A 17,061-nucleotide genomic window follows, 5' to 3' on the forward strand; every position below is an offset into this window, starting at 1 on the left:
GTTCCGGTCACATGACCAAAGACCGGACAACACGTAAACAATCACAAGGGATTCCACTAATTATAAACATTTCCTTGTTACGTGATCATCCGGGCCAATTGAAACCTAGTGGGAGATGGCCTCAATATGTTCAATATTTTTAGCATTTTTAACATGCTCGTCAAAGAATGGGTGTGGCCAAAAGCCACATGGGGCGTGGCCAATGAAAATGGGGGCGCGATACACATATGGGTGGGCAGATACACTTATGACACTAATAGTGCCAGATACACATATGCCACCACAGTGCCAGATATGCTCCTACAGTGCTATATACACAAATGCCCCATGGTGCTAGATATACAAATGCCCCACGGTGCCAGGTACACAAATGCCCCCAGTAGTGCCATATTTGCCCCCACAGTGCCAGATACACATTGCCCCAGAGTGTCAGATACACAATGCCTCAGAGTGTCAGATACACATATGCCCCCACTGCGCCAGATACACATATACCCCCACAGTGCCAGATACAGATATGCCCCCACAGTGCCAGATATGTCCCCACAGTGCCAGTTATGCCCCCAGAGTGCCAGATACACATGCCCCCACAGTGCCAGATACACATATGCCCCCAGAGTGCCAGATATGCCCCCACAGTGTCAGATATACCCCTTCAGTGCCAGATACACATACCCCCACAGTGCCAGATATGCCCCCACAGTGCCAGATACACATGCCCCCACAGTGCCAGATACACATGCCCCCACAGTGCCAGATATGCCCCCACAGTGCCAGATACACATATGCCCCCAGAGTGCCAGATATGCCCCTTCATTGCCAGATATGCCCCCACAGTGCCAGATACACATGCACCCAGAGTGCCAGATATGCCCCAGCAGTGCAACTCACCGTTGTTGTTGTTGTTGTTGCTGCTGCCAGGGGCTGACACTGTCTTCTGCTGCTGGCCTGCTGCTGGGGAGAGGAGAGCGCAGCACACGCTCCTCCTGCCCTCAGTCCGGTCTCCTGTATATTAGAACTGGCGCCGGTCCGCGAGCCAATTAGGGCTCGTGGTCCCGCAGCGGCGGCTCCTGATTGGCTGCTGGTCTGCGAGTTCTGTTTGGCTCACGAACTGGCTCAGTGCTAGGGATGGCCATCGGTGGTTGTCCATCGATGGTACCATAGGTGGATAACCTCAATGGTGGAAAACCATCTGTAATGGAACCATCGATGGCTTTTCCCATCGATGATCACCATTACTTTAGTATTAAGCTAGCTGCGGACCAATAAGGATGCTGGGGCATGGCTTTGTGGGTGTCGGGAGGCGGAGCTATGCTCCGTGTCCCTGACACCCTGGAGAAATTTTTTTTTTTAAATTTTGATAGCGCTTTATCATCGATGGTGGGATACCATCTGGTTCTCCCCCATCGATGGTAAAAGTAGTTACCAACGGTCATAGACCATCAATGATTTTGAATCATCGATGGTCGATGGCCATCCCTACTCAGTGCACGCTGCCACTGCCGCCGGACTCAGGGGACTCGGGCAGGCAGGAGAGGGGCAGGAAAGGAGAGGCACATGCTGCGCTCTCCTCTCTCCAACACCCGGTGTATGCAAGGTGGTGGCCCGGTGCTATGGAGTACCGGCTGTGATTTTCTTACCGTTGCGCCGTACCGCCATACTTGCAACACTGGTTACATTACTTACCATCATTCTCTTTTCCTGGCCATTTCCATGTCAGCCAGCACCATGTTTAGTAATCAGATGCATTATGTGACTGGGAATGCCTTTTATTTAATCAGTAAAGACTATTCTGTTCTATCAGGGAAGGTACACCTAAAGTAAGGGTTGACATGGGGAATGGACAGGAAAAGAAACTTGGTGAAAGTATAGTGTTGACATTTTATTTGATCTGATTAGATATGAATTGGATTCAAAATCACAGTGTTGCATCACACATGGAAAGCTTACTGTTTACCATAGCGCAGTGCAGTGAAGAAATGTACAATTACAGCAGGTACACATTTCAACGGCATTAAGAACAAAATGTTCCAACTGATCTGATTTCTACATGATCGTATAATTGTGACTGATTTGAAATACACATATATATACTGCACACAAGTTCTATTTATTAAAATTGGTGGCATATTCCCCCAAAACAGTCATTTTCAGGGGGCACTCACAAATATTAAGGCTCCCCCAGATGTACTATTGCGGGAGCACAGCAGATATCTCCGATATCTACCGCAGCCCAACCCTCTTCCCCCATTGTTATCTGCAAATGCAATCCCCATGGGTTTCTATGGGGGCTACTATGTTGGCAGATTTACCAAGCATTCCGGAGCTTGGAACCAATAGGTAACTCCATCTCCAGATGGTATATATCTTATAGTAGCCTACGTGCTACTTTTTCGCAAATTCTACTGGAGAGGGATCCTCTGTCTCCTTTTCTGTCAGGCCCCAGTGATGCATGCGCTGGCCACGCATGCACAGTCTGCGCCGAGGCTCCAAACCAGGAAGCATTGTGACAGCATTACGCTATCACACTGCTTCCAGCTGAGCTCTACGCCCGGGCAGGCTCTTATTGGAGACCGACCATCTCCTGGACAGAGACAATTAGTACATTTGCTTGAAATACTACATTTTATGCTTCAAATGTATGCTAAAAAAAAATCACATATGCATTCAAAATGTGGATTGTGATCAATGTGCCCCACAGAGAGATTTCTGTACACAGCAAACAAAAAAACAATAAAATTGTATAGACAAAATGTAGCACGTCTACCTTAATAAGTGATACTGACAAAAGGACTCCAGTGCCAAATGAACAGTAAGGAAATACCGGATTCAGTATTGTTGTCTTAATAACAAGATGTACCTAAAACCCCTGAACCTCTCTGTGTTGGACCCTGGGGGTACCTAGACATAGGAGTAATTGTGCTTAGTGATGCATTCTCCTCTATGGAACTTTCCAGAAGACAGAGACAGAGGTCTCTATTTCATGGGTGCTGCTGTCTGTGTGAGAAGAGTAGAGCATGAGCTGAGGTGTTGTATGGAATCCTTCATATTATTAAGGGCCGGGTGTAAGGTTAGCAGCTGGAGCAGGTTGAGTCCTGTTTCCTGATGTGCTGTTACAACATAGTATGTTTACCTGGAGTTTGAACCTCTCCTTGCGCGGGCGTTGGCCTGTTTATGAATAGTTATTATGCTGCTGGGAAAGGGAGGGAGAGGTACGCATGGTTTGTGTATGTAGAGGATCGAGGTGCGTAGGTGTAGGCTGAATTAACCCAAGAAACACTGGACCACTGTGCTCATTATGACTGTGGTTGTATAGATGATATTAAGGCGCCTCTAGCTGAGTGATAGTTAAAATGTCAGTGTTACCTCCCAGTTAGCAAACCAAACTGCCTGTTTCAGCTTGCACAGTGTCTATACAAACTAAACAGTATGTATCTCTGTACAAAATATAGTCAGCGATCACAAGAGCACCAAACCTCCCCTAACTATAGTAAACATCTGCATTATTCTAATAGCATATTGAACTTCCCTGAAATAGACTGCTCTCTCTCTCTATATATAATTCCTCATGCCTTGTAAATATATAAGCACCTCCCTTCTAACATGGCATATTTAGTGAAGTAAAAACACTCCAGTTAGTCCATATATACCAGGCATGTCCAAACTGCGGCCCTCCAGCTGCTGTGAAACTACATATCCCAGCATGCCCTGACACAGTTTTGCTGTCAGAGAATGCTAAAGCTGTGTCAGGGCATGCTGGGATGTGTAGTTTCTCAACAGCTGGAGGGCCGCAGTTTGGACATGCCTGATGTATACTTTCAGGTCAGTGATACATAGCATTTTTTTTAATAGTAACTAATAACCTCCTAAATGGATAAAATATGATATATTTTTTAACTGATGTTATATCGCTTTCTCAGAAGTAAATTGAAATATCGTCTCTAGAACACACGCAAAGATACCCGCCACCCAGTGGTCGTTTAGGAAGTCAATGATATAATACACAAATGCTCTTTAAAAACAAAGTTAATAATATCTGTATAAAAGGTGAGTTCTCATGTCAACATGAATAAGGAATTCTACATTTTTTATAAGAAAAAAATAGTAAATTGTCTTTTTTTAGTAGTAGTCTATTTTAATTTCAGCAACCTGTATAGAAACATTCAGTCAAAGGCCTCTTCCATCTATACAGACACAGAACTGAATGTGGCTTCTAATATTCTTTTCTCTATCGTCCTAAGTGGATGCTGGGGTTCCTGAAAGGACCATGGGGAATAGCGGCTCCGCAGGAGACAGGGCACAAAAGTAAAGCTTTTACAGGTCAGGTGGTGTGTACTGGCTCCTCCCCCTATGACCCTCCTCCAGACTCCAGTTAGATTTTTGTGCCCGGCCGAGAAGGGTGCAATTCTAGGTGGCTCTCATAAAGAGCTGCTTAGAGAGTTTAGCTTAGGTTTTTTATTTTACAGTGATTCCTGCTGGCAACAGGATCACTGCAACGAGGGACAGAGGGGAGAAGAAGTGAACTCACCTGCGTGCAGGATGGATTGGCTTCTTGGCTACTGGACATGAAGCTCCAGAGGGACGATCACAGGTACAGCCTGGATGGTCACCGGAGCCACGCCGCCGGCCCCCTCACAGATGCTGAAGCAAGAAGAGGTCCAGAATCGGCGGCTGAAGACTCCTGCAGTCTTCTTAAGGTAGCGCACAGCACTGCAGCTGTGCGCCATTTTCCTCTCAGCACACTTCACACGGCAGTCACTGAGGGTGCAGGGCGCTGGGGGGGGGGCGCCCTGGGAGGCAAATGAAAACCTTTAAAAAGGCTAAAAATACCTCACATATAGCCCCAGAGGCTATATGGAGATATTTACCCCTGCCTAAATGTACTAAATAGCGGGAGACGAGCCCGCCGGAAAAGGGGCGGGGCCTATCTCCTCAGCACACGGCGCCATTTTCTGTCACAGCTCCGCTGGTCAGGAAGGCTCCCAGGTCTCTCCCCTGCACTGCACTACAGAAACAGGGTATAACAGAGAGGGGGGGCAAAATAAATGGCAATATATTAATATAAAAGCAGCTATAAGGGAGCACTTAATCATAAGGCTATCCCTGTCATATATAGCGCTTTTTGGTGTGTGCTGGCAGACTCTCCCTCTGTCTCCCCAAAGGGCTAGTGGGTCCTGTCTTCGTATAGAGCATTCCCTGTGTGTCTGCTGTGTGTCGGTACGTGTGTGTCGACATGTATGAGGACGTTATTGGTGTGGAGGCGGAGCAATTGCCAAATATGAGGATGTCACCTTCTAGGGGGTCGACACCAGAATGGATGCCTTTATTTGTGGAATTACGGGATAGCGTCAACTCGCTTAAGCAGTCGTTTGCCGACATGAGGCGGCCGGACACTCACTTAGTGCCTGTCCAGGCGCCTCAAACACCGTCAGGGGCTGTAAAACGCCCCTTGCCTCAGTCGGTCGACACAGACCCAGACACAGGCACTGATTCCGGTAGTGAAGGTGACGAATCAACCGTATTTTCCAGTAGGGCCACACGTTATATGAATTTGGCAATAAAGGAGATGTTACATTTAGCTGATACTACAGGTACCACTAAACAGGGTATTATGTGGGGTGTGAAAAAACTACCAGTAGTTTTTACCGAATCAGAAGAATTAAATGACGTGTGTGATGAAGCGTGGGGTGCCCCGATAAAAAACTGCTAATTTCAAAGAAGTTATTGGCTTTATACCCTTTCCCGCCAGAGGTTAGGGAGCGCTGGGAAACACCTCCTAGGGTGGACAAAGCGCTAACACGCTTATCAAAACAAGTGGCGTTACCCTCTCCTGAGACGGTCGCACTTAAAGATCCATCAGATAGGAGGATGGAAAATATCCAAAAAGGTATATACACACATGCAGGTGTTATACTACGACCAGCTATTGCGACTGCCTGGATGTGCAGTGCTGGGGTAGTTTGGTCAGAGTCCCTGATCGAAAATATTGATACCCTGGACAGGGACAATATTTTACTGTCGTTAGAACAAATAAAGGATGCATTTCTTTATATGCGTGATGCACAGAGAGATATCTGCACACTGGCATCACGGGTAAGTGCTATGTCCATTTCGGCCAGAAGAGCTTTATGGACACGACAGTGGACAGGCGATGCGTAGAGGAGTTATTTGGGGTCGGTCTATCGGATTTGGTGGCCACGGCTACGGCCGGGAAATCCACCTTTCTACCTCAAGTCACTCCCCAACAGAAAAAGGCACCGACCTTTCAACCGCAGCCTTTTCGTTCCTTTAAAAATAAGAGAGCAAAGGGCTATTCATATCTGCCACGAGGCAGAGGACGAGGGAAGAGACAGCAACAGGCAGCTCCTTCCCAGGAACAGAAGCCCTCCCCGGCTTCTACAAAAGCCTCAGCATGACGCTGGGGCTTCGCAAGCGGACTCGGGGGCGGTAGGCGGTCGTCTCAAGAATTACAGCGCGCAGTGGGCTCACTCGCAGGTAAATCCCTGGATCCTGCAGATAATATCTCAGGGGTACAGGTTGAAATTAGAGACAGAGCCACCTCGCCGTTTCCTGAAGTCTGCTTTACCAACGTCCCCCTCAGAAAGGGAGACGGTTTTGGAAGCCATTCACAAGCTGTATTCTCAGCAGGTGATAGTCAAGGTACCTCTTCTACAACAAGGGAAGGGGTATTATTCCACTCTTTTTGTGGTACCGAAGCCGGATGGCTCGGTAAGGCCTATTCTAAATCTGAAGTCCTTGAACCTGTACATAAAGAAGTTCAAGTTCAAGATGGAGTCACTCAGAGCAGTGATAGCGAACCTGGAAGAAGGGGACTTTATGGTATCCTTGGACATCAAGGATGCGTATCTCCACGTTCCAATTACCCCTCACACCAGGGGTACCTCAGGTTCGTTGTACAAAACTGTCACTATCAGTTTCAGACGCTGCCGTTTGGTTTGTCCACGGCACCTCGGGTCTTTACAAAGGTAATGGCCGAGATAATATTTCTTCTTCGAAGAAAAGGCGTATTAATTATCCCATACTTGGACGATCTCCTAATAAGGGCAAGGTCCAGAGAACAGCTAGAGATGGGTTTAGCACTATCTCAAGAGGTGCTAAAGCAGCACGGATGGATTCTGAATATTCCAAAATCCCAATTAATGCCGACAACTCGTCTGCTGTTCCTGGGGATGATTCTGGACACAGTTCAGAAAAGGTTTTTCTTCCCGAAGAAAAAGCCAAGGAGTTATCTGACCTGGTCAGGAACCTCCTAAAACCAGGAAAGGTGTCTGTACATCAATGCACAAGAGTCCTGGGAAAAAATGGTAGCTTCTTACGAAGCAATCCCTTTCGGCAGATTCCATGCAAAGGGATCTGTTGGACAAATGGTCAGGGTCGCATCTTCAGATGCACCTGCGGATAACCCTGTCGCCGAGGACAAGGGTATCCCTTCTGTGGTGGTTGCAGGAGGCTCATCTATTGGAGGGCCGCAGATTCGGCATGCAGGATTGGATCCTGGTGACCACGGATGCCAGCCTGAGAGGCTGGGGAGCAGTCACACAGGGAAGAAATTTCCAGGGAGTGTGGTCGAGCCTGAAAAAGTCTCTTCACATAAGCATTCTGGAACTAAGAGCAATCTACAATGCTCTAAGCCAGGCGGAACCTCTGCTTCAAGGAAGACCGGTGTTGATCCAGTCGGACAACATCACGGCAGTCGCCCATGTAAACAGACAGGGCGGCACAAGAAGCAGGAGGGCAATGGCAGAAGCTGCCAGGATCCTTCGCTGGGCGGAGAATCACGTGATAGCACTGTCAGCAGTATTCATCCCGGGCGTGGACAACTGGGAAGCAGACTTCCTCAGCAGACACGACCTTCACCCGGGAGAGTGGAGACTTCATCCAGAAGTTTTCCACATGCTATTAAACCGTTGGGTAAAACCAATGGTGGACATGATGGCGTCTCGCCTCAACAAAACACTGGACAGGTATTGCGCCAGGTCAAGAGATCCGCAGGCAATAGCTGTGGACGCGCTGGTAACACCTTGGGTGTACCAGTCGGTATATGTGTTTCCTCCTCTGCCTCTCATACCAAAGGTATTGAGGATTATACGGCAAAGTGGAGTAAGACTAGTGGCTCCGGATTGGCCAAGAAGGACTTGGTACCCGGAACTTCAAGAGATGGTCACGGACGATCCGTGGCCTCTACTTCTGAGAAGGGACCTGCTTCAGCAGGGTACTTGTCTTTTTCAAGACTTACCGCGGCTGCGTTTGACGGCATGGCGTTTGAATGCCAGATCCTAAAAGGAAAAGGCATTCCAGAAGAAGTCATTCCTACCTTGATAAAGGCAAGGAAGGAAGTCACCGCGAAGCATTATCGCCGTATTTGGCGAAAATATGTTGCGTGGTGCGAGCAGCGGAGTGCTCCGATGGAGGAATTTCAACTGGGTCGTTTTCCTACATTTCCTGCAATCAGGATTGTCTATGGGTCTCAAATTGGGATCTATTAAGGTTCAAATTTCGGCCCTATCAATATTCTTCCAAAAAGAATTGGCCTCAGTCCCTGAGGTCCAGATTTTTATCAAAGGAGTACTGCATATACAGCCTCCTGTGGTGCCTAAGGTGGCACCGTGGGATCTAAATGTAGTTTTAGATTTCCTCAAATCAAATTGGTTTGAACCACTAAAGAAGGTGGATTTGAAATATCTCACATGGAAAGTGACTATGTTACTGGCCCTGGCTTCGGCCGGGAGAGTATCTGAACTGGCGGCTTTGTTTTATAAAAGCCCTTATTTAATTTTCCATTCGACATAGGGCAGAGCTGCGGACGCGTCCGCATTTTCTCCCTAAGGTGGTATCAGCGTTTCACCTGAACCAGCCTATTGTAGTGCCTGCGGCTACAGACGACTTGAAGGACTCCAAGTTGTTGGACGTTGTCAGAGCCTTAAAAATATACATTTAAAGGACGGCTGGAGTCAGAAAATCTGACTCGCTGTTTATACTGTATGCACCCAACAAGTTGGGTGCACCTGCTTCTAAGCAGTCGATTGCTCGTTGGATTTGTAACAAAATTCAACTTGTACATTCTGTGGCAGGCCTGCCACAGCCTAAATCTGTTAAGGCCCATTCCGCAAGGAAGGTGGGCTCATCTTGGGCGGCTGCCCGAGGGGTCTCGGCATTACAACTCTGCCGAGCAGCTACGTGGTCAGGGGAGAACACGTTTGTAAATTTTTACAAATTTGATACCCTGGCAAAGGAGGACCTGGAGTTCTCTCATTCGGTGCTGCAGAGTCATCCGCACTCTCCCGCCCGTTTGGGAGCTTTGGTATAATCCCCATGGTCCTTTCAGGAACCCCAGCATCCACTTAGGACGATAGAGAAAATAAGAATTTACTTACCGATAATTCTATTTCTCGGAGTCCGTAGTGGATGCTGGGCGCCCATCCCAAGTGCGGATTATCTGCAATACTTGTACATAGTTATTGTTAACTAATTCGGGTTATTGTTTAGGAAGCCATCTTTCAGAGGCTCCTCTGTTATCATACTGTTAACTGGGTTTAGATCACAAGTTGTACGGTGTGATTGGTGTGGCTGGTATGAGTCTTACCCGGGATTCAAAATCCTCCCTTATTGTGTACGCTCGTCCGGGCACAGTACCTAACTGGAGTCTGGAGGAGGGTCATAGGGGGAGGAGCCAGTACACACCACCTGACCTGTAAAAGCTTTACTTTTGTGCCCTGTCTCCTGCGGAGCCGCTATTCCCCATGGTCCTTTCAGGAACCCCAGCATCCACTACGGACTCCGAGAAATAGAATTATCGGTAAGTAAATTCTTATTATAATTTACATTTATATAATCCTCCATTAATTTAACTAGGATCATTATGTCTTCAGGATAGCAAGAGAGAAAAATTGGCAAGTTGTACCAGTTCCATATTGTCAACATTTTTCTTCAGAGTTTGAAAATGTAAGAAATATTTAAGATCAATATAAACTAAAAGTAATAAACAAGAAAAAAACAAACATGTATGTAAAACTTATACAACTTGGTTACACATAATAAAGATTTATGGAGGTGCATATCCTATATGACTAATTAGTTGCTTCTGGGCCCTTTTGTACAGGTTGCAGAAACCAGGAAAACCTTTCCTCATAAAACTGTTGTACAAATGGAGTAGGGCATCTGTTATTTAGCAGCACGTTATTTGGTGTTAGGAAATGGAATATATATTGGTTTTTCTGAAAATTACAAATTGTGATTGCAGTTTTCAGTGCAAACGAGCTTTTTCAAAAGGCAAAATGGTGGTCTAGACCAGGCATTCCCAACCTCGGTCCTCACGTCACACTAACGGTCCAGGTTTTAGTGATATCCGTGCTTGAGCACGTGACTCAATTAGTACCTCAGTTATTTTGATTTAACCATCTTTGCTGAAGCCTGGCTATACTACAGCCTGCACTGTTAAGGGCCCTACATATTTGTTGATCCGTCGCCGAGCTGCCCAATGGCGGATACGGCCAAAGGGCGACTCGGCGGTGGGGGGGCAGTGATGGGGGGATTGAAGTTTCTTCACTCCCCCTGTCACCCGGCTCCATAGCAGTGCAAATGTGGACGAGATCGTCCATATTGGCCTGCATGCACAAGCGACGGGGCACCAGCGATGAACGAGCGCGGGTCCGCGTATCGTTCATCGCTGGTGACTCCACACTGAAAGATGTGAACGGTATCTCGTTCCATTAATGAACGAGATCGTTCATATCTTTCAGTATTCTCGCCCAGTGTGTAGGGCCCATTAGTGTGTCTTGAAAACCAAGGTTTGAAAATGCCTGCCCTACACCCCGGTCTTCAATATTTACCTTTCTGAAATGGCATGTCGCCAGTGGCAGTGCTGCATATATCATCGTGAAAATGTTGCCGTGGCCATTATCACGTTTTGTGCATGTGCAGTAGAAAAACCACTGAGACGATGGACACGGCACTATTTTATCAGAGACCTGCACACAGGCGCAGGTGTCTTTGGCAAAACACTAGAGTCTACTGACGTGCTGCTTGCTAGACAAGAGGGGGTTGGCCAGAGACTGCATATGGGTCCCCTGCAGATAACTTATAGCTTCCTATTGGTTGGCAGAGTCCCCCATTACCAACATTTAATGGCAGGGGAAAGCCATATTGTATGCCACACTGTGCCACAGTTCAAATGATCAATGTACACAGCTTGATAAGCAACTTCCCACCTTCAGATATCCACACTGTTGTCATCTGCCAGTTGTTGTGTGTGAAGCCAGTGAACTGAATTTTCTTAAAAGCTCTCCAGTAGTTCAAGAGAGAAACCTGCAGAGTCATGGGTGGTGCTTGCCTGATAGCCAGATTCAGGGAAACCGTGTTGCACCATCCAGGTTATTTCACTACGTTTTGCCGCATTTATTCTGACATCTCCAGAACAGCAGGCAAGTATGAGTAGAGTTTTGGGGGACCAGGACATGAGCGCCCCAGTACGCCTGTCACTGGGCCTGGAAGACCCATCTATAGCGTGGTTCTGTTCTTTAACTTTAAATACGACTTATTAAATAATTGCCTAATTATTTCTGTAAGTCCTAATACTTTATACCATGTGTATAATGACTATAACATACCTTACGTATTATATAATTACTGCACACACTCTACTTCTTTATTTTATTATTTAATAAAGACATTTTTGCTCATATTACTCCATGCAATCCATCCATCTAATGACATAAGATCTTTCTCTAAACGCCTAAATTCCTATTACTTCATATAACCTTTCCCTATACCTCATCTTACTAGTACATATAACCTTTCCCTATACCTCATCTTACTAGTACATATAACCTTTCCCTATACCTCATCTTACTAGTACATATAACCTTTCCCTATACCTCATCTTACCAGTACATATAACCTTTCCCTTTAACTCATCTTACTAGTACATATAACCTTTCCCTATACCTCATCTTACTAGTACATATAACCTTTCCCTATAACTCATCTTACTAGTACATATAACCTTTCCCTTTAACTCATCTTACTAGTACATATAACCTTTCCCTATACCTCATCTTACTAGTACATATAACCTTTCCCTATACCTCATCTTACTAGTACATATAACCTTTCCCTATACCTCATCTTACTAGTACATATAACCTTTCCCTATAACTCATCTTACTAGTACATATAACCTTTCCCTATAACTCATCTTACTAGTACATATAACCTTTCCCTATACCTCATCTTACTAGTACATATAACCTTTCCCTATAACTCATCTTACTAGTACATATAACCTTTCCCTTTAACTCATCTTACTAGTACATATAACCTTTCCCTATAACTCATCTTACTAGTACATATAACCCTTCCCTTTAACTCATCTTACTAGTACATATAACATTTCCCTATAACTCATCTTACTAGTACATATAACCTTTCCCTATAACTCATCTTACTAGTACATATAACCTTTCCCTATACCTCATCTTACTAGTACATATAACCTTTCCCTATACCTCATCTTACTAGTACATATAACCTTTCCCTATACCTCATCTTACTAGTACATATAACCTTTCCCTATACCTCATCTTACTAGTACATATAACCTTTCCCTATACCTCATCTTACTAGTACATATAACCTTTCCCTATACCTCATCTTACTAGTACATATAACCTTTCCCTATACCTCATCTTACTAGTACATATAACCTTTCCCTTTAACTCATCTTACTAGTACATATAACCTTTCCCTATAACTCATCTTACTAGTACATATAACCTTTCCCTTTAACTCATCTTACTAGTACATATAACCTTTCCCTACAACTCATCTTACTAGTACATATAACCTTTCCCTATAACTCATCTTACTAGTACATATAACCTTTCCCTATAACTTCTCCTTTACTCCATATAACTGCTCCCCATAACTTGTCATATTACTGAATATAACGATCTATAATTGCTATTACACTGCATAACCTATCTTTATTACTCCACATAAGTTTTATGCAACATAACCTTTCAATATCTCTACTCTTATTAGTCTATAAACCTCTTATTGTAACTCCTACTGCTCCAGATAATCCCGCTCTATAATGCATGTTACTTCGTATTACATATCCTTACATCTCCTCATACAACTCTAGATAAAATGGGTTATGCCATCAGTTCAACATTTAGCAAATAGGGGCATACTAACCTTACCACTGTTTATTAAGAAACCCCCATGCTATCTACAACTGGCGTAAGCAATAAAGTCCCCATACCTGGCAATGAGATTAAAGCAAAGACTTCACCAAAGCGTTCCAGGCTTAGCTGACTTCCTGTTGGGCTAAAGTCCTATGCTCATTGTTATGGCTAAATTTAAGTTGTCTAAAGGACCTCTGACGTCACCACCACGTGACCCACCACAAGAGGGGGGAGACGCAAGGTCAGAACATGGGACCCAAAATGTACCCTCGCAGGCTTGCTTCGCTCGCCACGATTCGGACTCGGTGGCTCACCACCGGGGTACTGCCGGGAGTAGATGTTGACGTGGATAGTGAAATTGCCATCCCATCGGCCTTGCTCCTCCCCAGACAGTCATCCATCTGTCAGTAACCCATCACCAGCAGCATTAGGCTGTGGCAACACAGGAAAGGACGCTGCAGGGAACGGAGACGCATGAGATCTTGCCAGACAGGTAAACCATGTTAAAGACCGGCAGCCTATGCGTATCACTGTGAGATAAGGTGATACCAAATTAAATATATCGCCGGCCTTGGGGTTCCATTTTGTGCATGCACATTACACTTTCACCCAGCTCCAGCAATCGACAAAAGGGGTTATGGTTCTTTTTTAAATAGAGCCCTCAGCCCAATATATGGAGTAAAGGGAGAGACTACTTGGACTCCAGTGGTGGGATGTAATGGTGTCTGAGTTGCGGGTGCAGAGGTGCGGGATGCTGGCTGATTTTTTAAAGGGGCAGTCACAAGGTAAAACCATGCCTTGTATATGATTGCCCCTTTAAAAAAACACCCGAGATCGTCCGGCAACCCGCACCTCCAGCAATCTAAGACACCATTACATCCTTACCCAAGTTGGAATAACAGCAGTTGTTGAAGGGAGAGGTTATATGGAGTAAATGGAGTAGAAAGGTTATATGGCATGTAACCTTTCCCTATATCTCCTATTACTCCAGATACCCACTCAATATAACTCATATTAGTCCCTTACTATTGCGCCTTCTTTATACCTGTTGGAAATGCTTCTATACTATGTAATAACTCCAATAGTCTCTATGGGGGTCATTATTATTATTACATTTTATTTATAAGGCGCCACATGTGTTTCGCAGCGTTTGCACGGCTGCTAAAATTCATTCAGAGTTGATCGCTCGCTAGCTAGTTTTAGCAGCCGTGCAAACGCTATGTCGCCGCCCACTGGGAGTGTATTTTAGCTTAGCAGAAGTGCGAACACTTGTGCAGCCGAGCTCAGCAAAAAAAAGTTTGTGCAGTTTCATAGTAGCTCTGAACCTACTCAGCGCTTGCGATCAGTTCAGCCTATTCGTGTCCGGATTTGACGTCATACACCCGCCCAGCGAACGCCCAGCCACGCCTGCGTTTTTTGCAAACACTCCCTGGAAACGGTCAGTTGACACCCAGAAACGCCCCCTTCGTGTCAATCTTCTTGCGGCCGTCAGTGCGACTGAATACTTTGCTACAACCTGTGCACAACCACAACGGGCTTTGTACCCATACGACGCGCGTGCGCATTGCGGCCCATACGCATGCACAGAAATGCCGATTTTTAGCCTGATCGCTGCGCTTTGAACAACGGCAGCTAGCGATCAACTCGGAATGACCCCCTATATACACTGAAATGTCTACAGTTGTCCTTGCTATAATGCCTCATACACACAATCCCTATGATCCCTACATAACTATGAAAACCATGTCACTGCCCTGCAGACCCACAACCCTTCATCCCCTGTGATCCCTGCCTGTGTGTGGGGTGCACATTACGGGTGTGCAGTGGCAGGGATGCGCCGGCCAGCAGAGGTGACTCACACTCACACTCCTATACCTGGACTTGGGATAGGGGGAGGGGGCAGCGGCCGCCGTACGACACATGCCAGCCAGGGCGCGTGCAGTGGCAGGGGACGGGAAGGCGAGCGGTTACACCTATGTATGATAGAGGTGAGGTGGCGAGATATTGGCCAGTGATAGAATAGAGACGGATTGGGGGGATTGGAAAAGGGATTATAGGGGGTAGGTAAAATATCTCCCACGCTAAAATGGAGGAAAGGAGGTAATGGGCTGCACATATCGGGGAGAGGGTCGCTATTGTAATTCGAGGTACACTAAAAAGCCATAAGCGTAGACGCACGGGGTAATGGGCGGCAGGGGGAATGAGAAGGAGGCGGTTGGTGTGAGGTACGGGGTGACAGCAGGCTGCCAGGTGTGAGGTCGGTGTGCCCGGGAAGAGCGGCAGCAGGTAAGGGGAGGGAGAGCTGAGGGCAGAGGGGAGGGACAGGCGCACATCGCACGCAGCAGCCACTGTCCCTGCTACTGCCTCCCCCACACATCACTGCTATTGCTGCTGTGCCGGGACCCTCCTACCCTGCACACAGGGAGACCCTCCTCACTCGGGAGCCTGCTGGCTACAGCACACACCGCACTGCTACACACATACACTCACATACAACCAGTTATTGCACATAGAAGGGCCGGATTACACAGAGCAGCTTCTGTGCTGCTGTCACTTTCACAGCTTTTAATTAAGCATCCCCCCCTAACACCTCCTCCCTCTGCCTCCCCTCCCTCCTCTGGGAAGCTAAGAGAAGAGGCAAAGAAAAGCACTGGGGGAACAAAGGAGGAGGGGGGCAAAGGAATAGGGGAAGCGGCAGGGTAGAGAGAGAGAAGGCTGTGGGAGAGGAGCTGACCGCTGGCAGGTTCCGCTGAGACAGACGGCAGGAAGAGGCAGACATCGCCGGAGCAGGCGGCACAGTGAGACAGCAGCAGCTACATAATAAGAGCGCCGTGTGCGCATGGACCCTGCCAACGGAGACAGCTGCACATACTGGAGAGACTGCAGCGGGGACAGACAGGTGCTGCCTATCTTCCAGTGAGGAGAGCGTCTGGCACCTGCTCCCTCCGACTTGACTGCAGATACGGGCAGCGTGTGAGAGGACACTCACCATCTCCTGGTTACAGCCAGGCTGCTGAGCCTCCTCCAGGGAGTAGCACTGCTACACTTACCATAGCAAATCTTTTTCTATTTGTAATAACCACTGTATGAGTACTGGCCCATTATACATATTATACTCTTTCCAATGGGCCCATTCCCTTGACATCTGAAGGGTCCTGACCTTGCTCTGTTTTTGGAGAGGAGCGGGTACCTCCATCCTCACCATCCCTGTCAGAGAAATATCTTCCAGTAGTATCCCCTTATTTCTTTCTGTTTGATCATCTGATTAGTTTAGTGTGACTAATTGTGTTTTTATTTTTTTATGGGGACTCAGGTTTTCAATCATTTTACTGTTTAAAATTTCTTAATATTCTGTTTTATGGTTCCCTGTAAAGGTTCTATTAACTAGTGCCTTATTCTTTGGGGGGGCTCAGCCCCCTTTTCATACCATTCTCTTGCTCTCTCAAACCATGAAGCCCTTGGAGAAATTTTTAAAGAAACAGAGCTCCCATCTCTCCGGCCCCCGACACCTACATCGGAGGCAAAGCGTTTCCAAAATTTTGCCCTCTTTTCTGAGAGATACCCCAGGAGACTCCTCTGGTGGGGAAAGATGTGAGGAAGACCCTTCTGGAGATCCCCAACCTTCTCATGACTGCTTGGAGCTGCCTGATGGACTGCGTTCCCCTCTCTCCTTTTCATCTGATGAACTGTCCCCTTCAGAACCTCTCACACCACCACCCGGGTCTGGTGGATGGACGCTTTCCCCTCCTGGCCCTCTGCTTGCCCCTGATACATCGGAGGCCCTCCTGGGAAGGGTACTGGACCAGTTATTGACTGCCCCTAGACTGAGCGATGCAGCTGGTAAGTAAAGGGTTAA

At 46.7% G+C, this 17,061-nt stretch overlaps 1 protein-coding gene across 5 annotated transcripts in view; it reads left to right on the forward strand.

The window, feature by feature from the left end:
• Positions 1-15,092: 15,092 nt before the first annotated feature.
• Positions 15,093-17,061, forward strand: part of RAPGEFL1 (Rap guanine nucleotide exchange factor like 1) — a 136,013-nt gene continuing 134,044 nt past the window's right edge. For 2 of the 5 annotated variants that reach the window (XM_063959770.1, XM_063959771.1), the window contains exons 1-2: positions 15,106-15,193; positions 16,661-17,045. In XM_063959770.1, coding sequence (XP_063815840.1) covers positions 15,185-15,193; positions 16,661-17,045 — 394 coding nt within the window. In that variant the 5' untranslated portion in view covers positions 15,106-15,184. Of the gene's footprint in view, positions 15,194-15,500; positions 17,046-17,061 lie in introns of those variants that run through there. The other 3 variants (XM_063959772.1, XM_063959774.1, XM_063959773.1) reach the window with 3 other exon arrangements.

Source organism: Pseudophryne corroboree, chromosome 3, assembly GCF_028390025.1.
Source record: "Pseudophryne corroboree isolate aPseCor3 chromosome 3, aPseCor3.hap2, whole genome shotgun sequence".
In the NCBI taxonomy this organism is placed as follows: domain Eukaryota; kingdom Metazoa; phylum Chordata; class Amphibia; order Anura; family Myobatrachidae; genus Pseudophryne; species Pseudophryne corroboree.